Consider the following 16,771-nt stretch of genomic DNA (forward strand, 5'->3'; position numbering starts at 1 on the left):
AATGGAGAAGAAATGTCAGTTGTTAGGGGAAATGGTTGCAAAAAACGAATTAAGGCGCGGAACAGTGTGCTTATCATTGGAAACATTCCTACCTACAGGGACGTGTCTCATTAAAGAACATTGGTTGTAAGTTGGCCAAATGGAAGTACTGAGTATACTTAGCTCCACAACAAATAGACGTAAATTGATATAAAGCAACTGCCTGCTTTTAAATTTTTTTGTGGAATAGGCCCATTGCCTAATTTCAGTTTCTGTGGACTTCTGATGTTATATTTTTGGAGGAGGTACTCAAGAAATTTAGTCTTATCCTAAAAAGATCACCTTGAGACCACGTGCCAAGATAATGCCAATGTTGTGTGATAAGAAGAACAAATCTTTGCCAACCACTGCTTTTCATTCGTCCGTATGATTCATCCAATACAACATTGGATCCAATGGAATATTCGCATATTTGTTATGTAATAATAAAACAATTAAATACTTGATACTTGTAGATATACTTGTGGTCATTAATATTTGAAACTGGACGCTTCCATTAAGGCTAAGCACTAGCCCTAGAGTTTAAAGGTGGTAAAATACGATTAGGTCTTAATCTGATTGATGATCATTGTAGATTACCCTAATTCCTAAACCAAGGGTAAAATGTTTTACACTGAAAGGCTATTTAGCGATCATCAACAGGAGATATGATATCCATGTACCAAAGAAAATGGATTAAACCGGCTGCTGTACTTGGTATGATAACGTGGTGGCAAATAAAAACCAATTAGTTGTAAAGGATATTAAAGAGTGACCGCAAGTGACCAACCTGTCACAGAGCATGCAATGCATGGATAGAGCACAGTTCTGCCACTTCTGGGACATTTGCCGGCTATTGAGCCGCCGGCCTTGACTTGCCTTCTGTTCCGGTTTACTGAAAGGGGAATAGTTATAACTTCAAAGTTACCACTCGGAGACAACAATACATAACCAACAGACTGATATAAGGTGCTGAATGATTGGTTAGCTCGAGCTGTTCACGCTTTCTGCGTCCCTGGAGCCTTGGCCAAATCATATAACATGTCAATTCTTTGAAGAATACCAGACCGACTTTTTACAAATTAGACTGCATTTTGTCTGTATGCCGTGTACGGTATTTAAATACAATGGCAACACGCGTCTTCAAACCGTACGTTAGACTTGTCGCTGTGCTGATAATAGTTACAGATGTGACTTATGAACAAGAGTTAAGGGCAACCACACAACCAAATAACGTGGCCTCGTTGGAATCTCATTCTCATTCAAGGTAGGTAAATACTTCCATTTGTTTCAACATCTTAGGATTACATCCACAAGCATTAAATTAAAAAAAACATGTATAGTTGCTAGGAATTTAAATGATAATTTCATAAAGAGCATAGAAGCTCTTAGGTTCTATACATTGACGAAAAGTTGTCATAATGTCATTTTGTGTGCATTACGTTTTATAGACGCAAGTGTTGTACTTTAGACGATGTTTAAGAGTAGTTTTCGTGCAGTTTGGTGAGCATATTTTATACAATGTCATCACCATCGATAATTTACTTATCTGCGAAATGAGTCAACCGAAGTCTTATAAATGTTTGATAAATAGAAAATAAACATCTTTACCGTGTTTACAATATTGTTAAATTATACGTGAAATGTTAGTATCTGCACATATCTTTGGAATTTTTCCGAGCAATTTATTTTCGCGTCGAAATCGGTTTGATCATCAACTATCCTGATATCAATTATACTTCGTTATCTCAAACACCAACCCTGATTAGACGACCAAATATTAAAAACGACTGATCCATTTGAAGATACATTATGGGTTTCTATGATGATAAGTGGACATACCTACTCCACTAAACCCGCCCCCACCCCCACCACCACCACCACCACCACCAGCACCACTATTCCTGCACTTGCAAACATGTTCATCCCTGAGTCGTCTTGCGTTTCCCTTATGAAAAAAAACCCGACTTCTTTATATACTAAAAAAAAAAAACGTCGATTCAGTCAATTATCCACACTTAACAAATAGACATTCATACACATATAGATAAATAAAAAGCGTGGATGAATAAAGAGCACCGAATAAAAGAGCACATTCGAGTAAAATAGTTACGAAAGCAATTTAAAAATAAACGACTCGGTATCATGGTGAGCGTCGATCGTCACCCTGTTAAGTTCAGTTGGCCACAAGGCGCCAGCGTGCATTGATTCTCTGGAGATGCAAACAGTGGATTCACCTACGGTTAATTAATATTAAACTCTCAAGGGGCAATGTTTATTATGCTTCGTTTTGGTATTATGAAAGAAAAGGAAGTTTGAAATAGGTTAAGTATTTTGAAAAGAATCCATGACCAAGGTATTGAATTAATGCTGTCGCATTAAGGACACGCGCTTCTTCCAAGAGATAAAAACTGGAAATTGAACGGAACCCTAATTGATCCAGGCTGTTTCTTTCTTTTCATTTTTTCTAAAGAACAGATACCTGCACGAAATGTGACACGTTTATCAGTTATTACCACACGAACAGAGCCTTGCCTTATGACATTTGTCAAAGAAAAATCTGAGGAGAAAGACTGGGGTCCCTAATAGATACAGGAGACCTGATACTAAGGACACTTTTTTAATATATTTATAAAGGTTTTACATATATTTTATAAAGGTCTAATTTTTCCTGAACCACGCTGAGCGAGGGGAAGAGGAGAGCTCTTGCTGTGTCGATACAAACTGTTGGTGAGGCATTTCTTACGTGAACGGGGTTATAGAGATAGAGCTTGGCATGGGAGTGTCTGTCCATCAGAAGAATCGTACTGAGTATTTTACCTCCTCCCCCCCCCCCCCCACTTCAACTCCCTTTCCTGATTTCCTGCAGCTTCCCCAGAGTAGAAGCGACGTCCATTTACTCACCCTCCATTAGTTAATGCTGCAAGAGAGTTCTAATAGGCGTTATTATCGGATTGTAAACCATTACCATTACGCTTTCCTAAATTCTTAATGCTACTGAACCAGGAGGAGATATATAACCCAGTGAGGCAACAATTCAATAAGAATCATTGGCACGAAGAGACAATGAACCCAGACCAATTTTCACAAAGTATACTATAGCGATACAGTCTGTGCCGGTATACTTTAGGAGATTGGCAACTTAAAGAGACTCACCTAAACAGAGCCCCCACGCTCGACAAAGCCAATTATTTGGGAAACTGATTAGTGGAGAACTTGTGGAAGGGAGTAAACCCCTGTAGGGTATACATTTTGGGACTCCTCAAAGAGCGCATTCTCAACGAATTAAGCCAGGCTTTACAAAGCCGGTGACCTAAAAATGGCGGACGTACATGAAAGAAAAACCGCCTAATCTTTTAATAGTCTCTCCGCCTCTCACACGCCTCCCCACACGTCGTCCCTGCGGGGTACAGTAATTTAATCTCGGCTCCGAACATTAATATTTCCGTGAATATCTCTGGTGATATTATCTCCGTAGATAGTCGATTCATTGCTGCTCTACGGGCCAAATTATTCCTTTTTCGTCTCTGTTTTCAAAGATAATAGAACAGAAGAGCTTTTTTCCTTCGATCGCCTTCAGCCGCCATGCTTTCTTCACCACGAGTTTAACTGATGAGCATGTGCACTTAATATTTCTCAGGTAGCTTCCGCATGGCGAACAGAGACGCGATTTAATTACTGTACCCCGCAGGGACGACGTGTGGGGAGGCGGAGAGACTATTAAAGTCCAAGTCCAAAAGCATACTTAGTGACCAAATAGAGACAATAAAAACAACAATATCCCATATCTCAGCTTTATCAGACTCTAGATACCTGGAAACCACAGCTATACTATCCAAAATCACAAAGCAGCTTTACTACCTCACTGAGAAAATTGATGGCAAGCCACAATGTAGAACAACAACTGTCACCACAGGGACACAGTGTGAGACATCAACCACCATCTCAAAACAAAAGACAACAATCAACAAAGGGACACAAAGTGAACCATTATCACCCCCCAAACAAAAGGCGACAATCAGCAGTGGAACACAGTGTGAAGAAGCTGACTACTTAAATATACAGAGGGCCTCCTCTCCACCTGTACAAGCAAATAAGGGACAAGATAAAGATGTTAACAACACTGATAACAAAGCTGATAGCTCCCTACCACCGGTATCCGTCAAATTGTCACCTGTCAACAAAGCTGCAAAACAACCTGCAATATCACATGTACCAGAACTAACAGCAGTAATACCACCTCCAGTGTCACCTGCATCTGTCCCAGCATGTGAACCAACCACATCTTCTAGCACAGAAGTACCAGTTATAACTTCCAGTATAGACAATAGTCACCCACAAACATCAGCCAACCCAAGCACCAGAAATGAAGGCACAGTGAATATATCAATCTCGGAAATAAATACTTCTTCCCCAGAGGTCGACAATGTTGTAATATCCGACTCCATTGGGAAAGGAATTCAAGCTAAAAAACTCTTCCCAAAAACAAATAGCAGTTGCTATGTTTTAAATGGAAAGAAAATTGCGGACGCAAAAAATCTCATGACTGAAAAACACTTTGGACACCCCAAATCAATTACTATCATCATCGGATCCAACAACATCAGCTCTAACCAACCACCTAATCAAGTTGCAAATGAAATGAAAGAACTGATACACTGTGCGAAGCAGCAATATCCAACCACAACAGTCATTGTCTGCAACATCCTCCCACGCTGGGGAAATAAAAGATTCAACGATAACGCACAGGAAGCAAATGCCCTTACACATGAATTTTGCAAGACACAACCCAGTGTAAAATATATGCACAATACAAACATTGTGTGCAGAAGGGATTTCTTCGCTTGGGATGGGATCCACCTATCCCAATCTGGAACAATTGCCCTTGCCCGAAATATCAAGCTAACAACAGGATCCAACCCTTCTACCAATGGAAGATACCCACACCCTCCACAACCCCAACACCCATGGAGTAATAGAAAGACCTACCATCATCGTACTAACCAGCAACACCACCTCCGCTTTGGTCATGAACTAAAACTGTTGCGTGAATGCTTAAGCAAACTTGAAAGCATACTTTAATATGGTATCTTAACAGATTATTTGAAACCTGAGACATTTAAAGTATTCTAAAGTGACACTGACCTATTTTGTATTAACAAAGTAAATATGTAAGTATTTACACTTATCTTCTTATCCTCCACCCCTTATGTGACAGTGAACGAAAAAAACATGTAAGTACTCTATTATCAACATCTAAAAAAATCAGGTTAGTGATACTTAGCTGAACTTCATACTCAATAGTAAACAATGGCTCAATGTTACAATCATTTTATTTATTTATTTATTTATTTTAATACTTATTTTAATATTCAATATCAAAGTGATAAGCAGATAAGCATTGGTCAAATAATCACATAGGGCAACATTATCATTGAAGCATTTTTATATTAGAGAAACTTGTCTAGGTGAAATAGAAAATAAGGTTCAAGGCATTTAGTGTTATTTTAGAGCTATTACCCATCTTAATACTCACGTTTGATAATGTTGCGTATCGGCATGCGCAATGTAAGGGGGTTAGCAAAAAAATTAAGTGATGATAACTTCATCTCCACGGTACAAAGTTTTGACATCTTCGTATGCATAGAAACTTTTAGCACTGTAAGATCAAAGATAGCACTACCTGGTGGCACCCATGGACACACTGAACAACTCAGAACAAAAACTAAAATGAAAGGCAGACCATCAGGTGGAATAGTGATATATTACAAAAAAGAACTTATGAAAAGCATCCATGTACTTAGTAGTAAGAGTGAAAATCTACTGTGGGTTAAACTTGCCAGTGAACATGTTGGTCTAGAGAAAGATGTGTTTTTATGTGCAGTATATGTTAAGCCCTGTAATGGCCCTTCAGATGAAAGAACTATAGAAATATTAGAAGAGGAAATTGCTAATTATCAACCACATGGGTCAATATGCCTAATTGGAGATTTTAATGCAAGAACCGGGACATTACCCGACTTTATTAAAGATGATAATATGTTTGGTATACCTATGACTGCTAGTTACCCAACAAATAGATTGTCACAGAAGAGAAATAATATTGATACTATAGTCAACACACAAGGAAAAACTTTGCTGGAATTGTGTAGGAGTAGCAATTTAAGAATCCTCAATGGTAGAACTAAAGGTAATTTAGTTGGCTATCCTACCTGCTTTAACAAGCATGGATGCAGTGCAGTAGACTATGCCATTACAAGTGAAGGACTGATGAGCAAAGTAATGTATCTTACAGTGTCACCCATAGATTACTTATCAGATCATTGTCTGTTGGACCTTGCAATCAGCACCACAGGTACAAAAGCCATGTCAAATGCCCACTCAATCCATAAATTTAAAGACCGCTACATCTGGGATACAGAGTCAGCTGAAAATTTTTTAAAAGCTCTTGAAACTGAGGAAAGTCTAAAATCAATCAGTCAAGCACAGACTACACACTTCCCAGTCTCTAAAGATGGAATCAAAAATGCCTGCGATAAACTCACAGTTATCATTGAAAAAGCTGCAGACATGTCTCTTCGTAAAAGAAAAGCTGCTACAAACACAAAAACAAAACAGAAACCAAAAAGAATGAAAAAACAACCATGGTTCGACAACACTTGTTCTGAAATTAGGAGGAATATCAAACATCTTGGAAAACTATTACAAAATAATCCGCATAACAACTATATCTCACAAACTTTCCACATAACTACAAAGAAATATAAACAACTGCTAAGGCAAAAAAAGAGGGAATACAAAGATGCACTGTTAACAAAACTGCTGAATTCTGAAAAAAACAACCCAAAAGAATTTTGGCAAACACTAAAAACCCTGAAGGAAAGAGAGGACAAAAGTAACATAATCAGTCCAGATACCTGGCAACAACATTTTCACCAACTCTGTGGAATCCCCCCTACAGATAATCAGCAAATAAATGATGAAATAAAAAGATACGAGGAAATGGAAGGAGACCTTGTCCTAAATAGTCCCATAACAATTGGAGAAGTAAAGAACGCTATCAAAAAACTAAAAAATGGCAAGGCAGCTGGTGAAGACTCTATTAGAAATGAAATGTTAAAAACAGGAGTAAATTACCTAGTAGGACTAATAACAAAAATCTTTAACTTAGCACTAAATACATGCGAAACCCCGGATGCCTGGAACTTAGGCCTAATACTGCCCTTATATAAATCTGGAGATCGAACTGACCCATCAAATTATAGAGGCCTATGCATAACAAGCTGTTTAGGGAAACTGTTCAATTCTATACTGACAAATAGAATCACTCAATTCATAGAAACAAATCAAAAGCTAAGTGAAGAACAAGCTGGGTTCAGACCTGGGTATCGCACAACAGATCATATATTTACCCTAAAATCTGTCATAAACAAATATCTAAACAAAAATAAACGTCTCTATACCTGCTTTGTCGATTTTCGTAAAGCCTTTGATACAGTCTGGCATAAAGGTCTGTTTATAAAACTCCTGAGACAAGGTATCAGAGGCAAAATATACAAACTCATAAAGTACATGTACAATAATACAAGACTAGGCGTATCGGTTCACACTGGTTTCACTGAACCCTTTTTGTCCAAAATTGGCATACGGCAAGGTGATAACCTTAGTCCAGTACTTTTCAACATTTTCATAGATGACATAAAAAGTGAACTTCACATAAATGATACCTCAACAAGAGTTGATGGTCTAAGTCACATACTATACGCTGACGACCTAGTCTTACTCTCACAAACAAAAGAAGGACTACAGACCCTACTTAACAAACTTGAAAACTACTGTCTGAAGTGGAAATTGAAGGTAAATGAAAATAAATCTAAAGTTATGGTATTCAATAAGCTTGGGAAAATTGACCCACATACGTTTACCATAAATAACAGACCTATAGAAACAGTTAAGCAATTCTCATACTTAGGAATAATTTTTACAAACACAGGATCCTTAAAACAGACAATGGAAAACCTCAAACAAAAGGCCCTCAAAGCTATGTTTTCATTAAAAGGGATGCTAAATTCTCAAGAAATTTCCTCACCCCTACTAACCATGAAACTTTTTGACCAAATGATTAAACCAATCCTGCTATATGGCTGTGAGGTTTGGGCACAAGAGATATTTATAGACAAAAAAATGACACTACACAAATTGAATAAGATGCCATTTGAACAGATACATTTAAAAATGTGTAAATGGACACTAGGTTTAAGAAAAACTTCCAGCAGTAATGCTTGCAGGGCAGAACTTGGACGCCTTCCACTGTATTTGGACATTGTAAGTTTGGTGTCCAAATACAGTGCAAGACTGGACAATCTTCCAACTCACAGACTAGTCAAACAAGCTTACGACATGGAGCAAACAGAAAAGGGAAAAAACTGGTTTTGGGCTACTACAAATCTTTCGGCATGCTGGGAAGTTTACCACCCAAATAACAACACACATACTAAAATCCACAACCACCAATACCTAAAGGAAGAAATAATAAAAAAAATAAAGTCAAATTTTTGGGAAGAATTGCAAAAAGGAGAAAACAATAAACTCAGAACATATGGAAAAATTAAACACACTTATGAGGCTGAACTTTATGTAAAACTCAATGTTCCTTTAGCTCAAAAAAGGGTATTAGCAAAAATGAGAATCAGTGATCATGAATTAGAAATTGAAAGAGGGCGATATACAAAACCAAAGAAGCCAATTGACAAAAGGAAATGCCCCCACTGCGACTCAGTAGAAGATGAAGCACACTTTTTTCTAGAATGCAGTGAACACAGAGTCGAACGGGAAATACTGTTCGCTTCCATACCAGAGGTGAATTTGCAGGGTCCAACAGACAATAAACTATCTATTTTACTCAATCCACTCTCTGCGCAGAGTGTGATTGCCATATGTAAATTTGTTAACAGTGCAATTAAAAAGCGTGTATCCCTGCGTGGATGAGCATAGTTTATTACTTAAATTATTCTTTTTAATATTTGTATTAGTTAGAGAGCCTGTAAATGTAAACCATTTCTTTGTGCTCAATAAATTATTAAATTATTATTATTAAAAGATTAGGCGGTTTTTCTTTCATGTACGTCCGCCATTTTTAGGTCACCGGCTTTGTAAAGCCTGGCTTAATTCGTTGAGAATGCGCTCAAAGTGTATTAATACAGACTGCAACGCTTAAGTATACCGCTGGATGTTAAAAGGGCCTAACATAAAACACTTCGTTCATTGCTGGGTGCACCGAAGTACCTAATGTCGTATTATCTAATTTATCAATTGTCATAGTTAAGATTGATATGGTTCGTCTAAAAGGTGCCCTATAGTAATCAATCACTTAGGGGGACAATAAAGCAAGTGGCTCGGGACGGAGCCCAAGTTAGGTATTATATACGTGAAAGGGTCCATATCGATGAATGACAGTCGGTCCCCGTGGGTCCCGGAATTTACCGAACACTTAACATTTTAACCCATCTGCCTTTATTATTGGTCAAACATTAACCTGGGTTAATTTCGTATAAATCCCAGAGGCAAAAATCAAACGTCTTCATAAATGTCCCAATCGTTCCATCATGCTATTGCAGTGCCTATGTTTTCGCCATTCAAAACGGAAAGTTTTTCTCAAAAATCGCGCTTCGTTCACTCAGGTGGCATACTGCTGAGGTGGCCACCCCCGTCTCATATTACAGTCGACTGGTATTGTCTAAAACAGAACATTTAATAACTCGTTAAGTTTATCCAGGTACAGACCAATATGACACCCTTAGCCTCTTCCCTTCCCTGATAAATGCCTCTTGGTACATGTAGACACAAACATATTGGAGTAGTAATAACTTGGATTTTAATCCCTTTTCACATTGGGTGGTACGATAAAGCGATACAGTATGTGCACTTTGAGATATCCTAACGTGTAATAAATTACGCTACAGGGTATTAAATTAACTCCCTTTCACGATATCTGTCGAGCGCTGAAGTTCCGTTTAGGCGACTCTCGTACGCATTAACCATACTTTTAAATTGACAACCAACCCTGGTGTATCGATATACAGACTGTAACACTAAAGTATACCGCTCGATGTCAAGAAGGGCCTTAGCTGCTGTTTAAAAACTATAGTTGTAACTTGAAAACATAACGGAGCTGATGAACTTATTTTTGTGATTGTTAGTAACGAAGGCAACGAAGAACAACTGAATTATTTGTGTAAAAGATTTCGATCACGCAAACACGTGGAGCAAGTGTCATTATAACTGAATTATTCAAGAGAAGTAGCTGACTAAATGAAGCCGTTGTTACTAATGTTGTCACGCTGATTGATCACACACTGACTGCTCAGCTCTGCGTTAAATGTTGTATACTTACCAACTGGAATACACTCTTAGTTGGTGTTTCAAATATCAGGAGTACAAAATGCCCTTTGCGTTTTCAATAAGCAGATTCTAGGACATCGGACCTCTTTATTTCCGACTTCCTGACAAGACTGAAAACCCATCAGATTCGGATGTTAATATTACAATGCCCAAACAACAAGCGACAGTATGTAATAAATTAAATTTTTGTTGTTTTAACAAAACCTACTCTAGTGACTTTATGCAGTTTTTTTCTGCCGATGAGTGGGTTTTAAATGTTTAGGACCACAATGGATGTCTTGAAACAAATTGCTAAACCACAAATTTCTGAAACCCTTGTCACAGTTCAAGTTTTCGTCCATTTCGATCGAAAAAAGTGAAAATAAAGCCTCGTGCAAGAAGACATCAGTTCCGAATGGTGTGTTCTAGGACAGTTTCTGCCAAGTTTCTGCTTTTATCGGGGAAACGCACATTTGCAAATAATTTTTGCTGAAAATGAAATAATAAATAAATCTTTAATTGAATATTTCTACACCATTTCCATGCCACTGTACAGTAAATTGCGCCTTAGATGCATTTGCCTACTCTCCGCGGATGTGTAATCACAAATTACTTAACGCCCTTACAGCCTTGTTCACGGCATCTTTATATCCTAATGGCGTGTATGTCAGTTAAGTATTGTGAAAAAATCGTAATTTGTTCTATGGTCACTGAGCATAGTGTTAGCATCAACGCGCTTTTACCTCTGGTTTTCTGACACATTTTTCATCGACTGATACAGGCTGCAAGCCTAATTCATCATGATGATTTAATATCATGCCTGACAACACTAAAGCCTCTTCATCTGTCATCAGTTTAAGTTCATCATTCAGTAGCATCTGAACAACAAAATGCACTCTGAAAGCTCAGCCTAATAAATGTGATTAAAGATGAAATGAAATCGCTCAGAGAACAAGAACAGCAGTTGCCGTTTGTGACTTAGAGCCACAGATTAGCGATTTCGAATTTATGACTAGAGCCTCGATTTTATGGTATGGTATTTTATAGATACGGCGCACGTTCAGGTCACTATGAATATTTTCCAAAATTCGCTATTCTGTGAAACGGCGGCCACTTTACTTGAAAAATGATTAATAAACCGCTTGCTTTAAGAATAATCTTCAAATGAAAGAAAACAGCTTGCTTCTTAGGCCACAAGTATTCAGTAGTAACAATCTTTCTATCTGCCACCACTACTGAGTTAAAAAAAAAGTCTGGCTGTAAAGCAAGGTGTAAACATTTATATTTCTTTTTAGATCCGTCTTGCTGAAACATTTATTCAACGGTTATGATCCCAGCGTGCCACCAAATATAGACTCAGGTAATTATATTAAAGGACTGTTCGTTGAGTTTCAGCTTCTTTAATCTCTTCATTTATTGTATTCAATTCTCAATGGCAGATACACACATTATATTATTGCATCTTTCTGGTGTTTGTATTAGTATAGAACCTCTTTCCAAAATCACAGGAAGGGAGAATTTAGGGCATGCGTATAGATGGCAGTTTGGCGTAAAGGCATACAGTACTCGTTTTACATGTACCTTTATAACGTTGAGAAAATTGTGTTCTATACAAGATCCTATTTAGAATACCAGATACATATTTTCAAGGTCTAAATTTCTCAGCTTTTACACCAGTCTCTACCTCCATTGGCTAAAAATAAGAAACTATTGGCTAAAAATAAGAAAGTATTAAATCAAATCGGTTTTGGTATACTTTGTTGAAGGGATGTGCTGAAATGTCCAGGAAATTTAATTTCAGTTATGTAAAGGATGGATCGCTCATTTGTGAACCTTGGGGGGGAAATAGTGTCCAAAGTTATAAGTGTCAAGTAATAGCTTTAATGGCGGCAATGTGGGGTTTAGCAAACTGAAAGTCTTGAATGCCGTAATTCGATTTTTATGAAAATGTAAAAATTTGGCAAAGACATTTCCCCAAACCCTTGCATGGTATCATTGAAAGATTTTATTATCTCTAAAATATTGATGTGTTTCTTTCAGAGAATCCAACTGTGGTTGATGTTGACGTTTTCCTCAACAGCTTTGATTCTGTTAATGAACTGAGTATGGTAAGCGTACTCCTGGGAGTCTTCTAAAAATTGGATGACTTGCTCATCGTATTGTCTTCTCAGGGAAGCGGCATTTTAGCGCAATTTCCCTTCAGGCTTACCATTAATTACGTACTGTTTTCAATTCCCTACATCTCATCTGGATATCTGAATTAGCTTTTGTAATTAGAACGAGTGGAGAGGTTTTTATCTTTATCTGGTCCTATTTTTTTTTTTTTTTTATTATTCATGGTTCAGACTAAAAGGAAAATGAGAATACATTCCTTCGTGTCACAACCCATCATACCGGGGTACACGTTTCCTTAATAAGCAACAAATACATTCGGGACATTTCCTTACTGTGAACGTGGTCTTAAAAACTCAAACCATAACAACTGAGAGGCATGGCATGGCATGGCTATTGAATGGTATGTCTTTTCTCATAATTTCTTGCAGGATTACACCATCAACATTTTTCTTCGTCGTAAGTGGACGGACGCCAGATTCCGCTTTAACTCCACTCACTACAACCTCACAGAGATAAGTATTGATCCACATAGATACGGGGACATCTGGAGTCCAGACCTATTTTTTACGAACGAAAAGCAGGCCAGATTTCACGCTATCACCACACCCAATCATATGATTCGAATTAATGGCGATGGACAGGTTTTTTTCAGTTCAAGGTATTAGACACCGTTATTTTTTAATAATCATATACCGCTTTCCCCTAGGGTGAGTTCCTTTAATGTAATGTCTATTAAAATAGGTTTTAATTTCTGATTTTGATATCTATATGAAGTCTATATAAATTTTAGAAGTTGACATCACATAGGTACAGCGCTTTACTGTTCTAAAATGACATGCGCGTTTTTTCTTTTCTATAATACATATTTAAGTATATTCCCGGGTAAAAGGTTAGTTGTGTTTCTTAAAATGATTTATGGCATTCTGATTATTTAACTTAATTGACAGGATAACGCTTACAGCTCAGTGTCCTATGCACTTGGACAAGTTTCCGATGGACACACAGACGTGTCAACTCGTGTTAGAAAGTTGTAAGTATGGCTCATTTTCATTTTGCTAAACACTTGAATACGAGAATAATTATCTTACAGTTGCCGTATTATTGAATATCTTACTCGTGAAGAAATGACCAAAAAAAGGCGGTAGAAATTTAGAATTTATTCCTTTTATAAAATGTAGAGCCCAGTTCCTGTACTCTCCCCCCCCCTTCCTGCCCCTCCAATACCCGCGCTCCGGTCTTCCAATGCTTGCCTGATAATTCATGTTGACGAGTGACGCAATGGATTACCAAGTTCCGGAATAAAACTTCATTAATGATATTTGCAGTTGCGTATACCACAGACATAATCCAGTTTCACTGGTCGCAAGAGGAAAAAGAAGAACAGAAACAGATTAACCTGTCCCAGTTCAATCTGATAAATACCTCACATCACGAGAGAGTTAAATCTTACAAGTCTGGGGATGTTCAACGTGAGTTAACACATTATTTAAGCTGTTACAGCATTAATGATTTTTCTCACTCTGCCAGAGTAACTGACATTATCGATTTTAAATCGGCCATCCAAGTACTGAAACGTCAGGGATTATCATTAATGTATTGTTTTTGACGATAGCACGGTTATGCATTAGGCACATATATGTAGACCAAAGTGTTACGTCTCCATTACCATTAAAACAGAAGCTGGCTTTTTTTCACAATCACGCACTATTCATCTGTTCAATTAATAGTTTCAAACACACCCTGTTGGAGGGTGTTCTTTAGTACTCGACGGAAGCTCAGGGTAACCACTTGTGCAACTGCTGACTACTTTTTGAAAAGAGAATGCGTAAATCCGCGTGCGTCGAAGAAAAATTCACTCCTTTTTCTTAGAAATATGTTCGTCTGAAGATTACTGCACAATCGTCAAATAAAATTTGAAATGCGTCTAAAAAATATATTTCAAGGATAACAGGCACTGTTTTTTATTCAATTTTATAAATTTGTAGGCCTATAGATATAAGAGAAAATAAAAATAATAAAACGGGAGACATTTTTCAGAGGTGTTCCAGGTTTTCTGTTAAATGTTTCAGGTAACTTCACGCGGCTAATAATGGAATTCGTCCTGGAGCGAGACTATAAATACTACATCATCCAAACGTACATCCCAAGCATACTGATCGTGTCTCTGTCCTGGGTAGGATTCTGGATCAGCTACGACTCTGTTCCAGCAAGGATCACACTTGGTTTGCTGACCGTCCTCACGCTGACGACACAATCGTACAGCATACTCCAGACGTTACCGCGCGTGTCCTACGTCAAGGCCATTGACGTGTGGATGTCCACGTGTCTGATTTTTGTGTTCTTGGCTCTGCTGGAGTTTGTGCTGGTCAACACAAGTCATAGGAAGATAACGAGGCGGTCCATCAAAGGAAATGCTCAAGTAAGAAAATTGATGTAAAATTGAAACAAAATATATTTTGAAGGGTTATCCATAATTGGCCAGCGTTGATCATTTATACTTCAGAACTTTTAAATGAAAAAATTTAGATCTAACCTATAACTTTTGTCTTAGGTTTTTTGCCAATTCTGCTTTGCCTATAATGCTATTAACCTAGTTTATTCAATCGAACGCGAACATTTAGACAATCTGTCGTAAGAATCTTGGAAATTGGCTTTATTTTCTCTTTGTTTAATGGTTTTTCGTCGTTACAAATGTTTGTTCATTTCAGATAAAAACTTGTTTGTTCCAGACGCCATACTTTATCCATTCGTTCATGTATCATTACGTTTTTTTCGAATTCGGTTTTGATCACATTACGATTTGAAACTGTACGTATTTATACGAATTCTGACTTTCAGTTATAAAGTGATCCTAAATGGCAGCATAACTGAATTACGAACGAGACTTACTGCCTTTTTACTAACGATCTTAATTCCAATGTTTCAGCTACCACGTAAGGCGAATAGTGCCAAAGAAGATGACGAAAACCATCGAATTTGGCGATATAACGAAATAAGAGCAAGCACGGTGGATAAATGTGCCAGAGCGTTCTTCCCGTTGGCTTTCCTGATCTTCATTATCATATACGTGTCAGTGTACACAGCGATGTCTGATGTTAAATATCCACACGACTGAACCAAGTAACGATTTTTTTCTATAGAAATACATGCGGATCCTCGCCAAGCATATTGTACGTTGTTTTTTTTTTCGCATGTACACAAACAACTCAGCTCGTGCTCAAAGGACAGCACATTCTTATCAAGTCTGCCGTCAAGTGAGTTCTGTGACATTCAGAGGGTGTACTTTTTTGTGTGGGGAGTCATTGCTTAAACGGCAAAGAAGATTGACTACAAGGCTGCACATGAAGAAGTTGTGATCCTGGATTTTACACCATATTTAATATTGATCGACCAGAATGACTTTGAGAAAAACTACTAATTGCAAAAATATATATGTTGTCTCTCGTCTTTTTGTTGATTGGCTTAAAAACCGTACTGAACATTTAGTAAATTTGCCCTTATAATTCAATGTATTGATAAATGCCAGTTTCTAATACGTAGTATGGAACTTGTGTGGGAATTGCAATTTTGCGGTAGTTGAGATCATGCATTAAGATGGGAAGTTCGTTGAATGACTTGAATGCGCGCGGCATTTGATGTTACATATATCACTAATTTTGTATGTATTCGTTGCGTTACGTCTGAATTACGTACGTAATGTTCTTACATTACTTTGCAAATGTGTTTATAACATTTTACCAACATACACTGGACTTTTATAAGTAGATTTTGTCAACAATTAGCTGTGCAAACGTTTAAAGTGTAGGTCCTATTATTCATATATATTGCTTATCATTTTATACCTTAGATCATGCGGAATAGATAAACTACTGAAATCACAAGTTGTCTTTGTCATTCCATCCTGAGACCTACCCTGGGCGTTCCCAAATTTTACACAATATTATTCATGTATAAATACATTTATATTTAAATGCATTACTCTGCTATCTGCCTGTGCGGATAATTTGTTTGCATTGTGTCACGTTAATAATATTCTTAAACGTCTCATGTAGGCCTATGTTGTTTAGCCCGGAACTCTAGCTTCCATTAAAGGCATCCTATTCGAGATTTTCGCTCCAAATTATAATTTCGTCGAGAAAAGATATTTCTTCTATATACGGCTCAAGTCACTTGAATCTGATATTTTATACCATTATTTTAATCTTAATAATTTAACAATAATTTAAAAAATTATAGAAAATCTGATGTCTGTCAAGAC

The 16,771-nt window shown here is 37.4% G+C and overlaps 1 protein-coding gene across 1 annotated transcript; it reads left to right on the forward strand.

Annotated features, from left to right (window-relative positions):
• Positions 1 to 644: 644 nt before the first annotated feature.
• LOC106158242 (glycine receptor subunit alpha-3) lies at positions 645 to 16,394 on the forward strand. The gene is made up of 8 exons (XM_013534151.3): positions 645 to 1,285; positions 11,694 to 11,758; positions 12,439 to 12,506; positions 12,942 to 13,171; positions 13,461 to 13,543; positions 13,839 to 13,982; positions 14,583 to 14,932; positions 15,440 to 16,394. Exons 1-8 carry the CDS (start codon positions 1,146 to 1,148, stop codon positions 15,626 to 15,628), a joined length of 1,269 nt encoding a protein of 422 aa, XP_013389605.2. The 5' UTR covers positions 645 to 1,145; the 3' UTR covers positions 15,629 to 16,394.
• Positions 16,395 to 16,771: the final 377 nt, after the last annotated feature.

This window comes from Lingula anatina, chromosome 3, assembly GCF_051362555.1.
Source record: "Lingula anatina isolate TDL-2025a chromosome 3, LinAna3.0, whole genome shotgun sequence".
Taxonomy (NCBI): Eukaryota; Metazoa; Brachiopoda; class Lingulata; order Lingulida; family Lingulidae; genus Lingula; species Lingula anatina.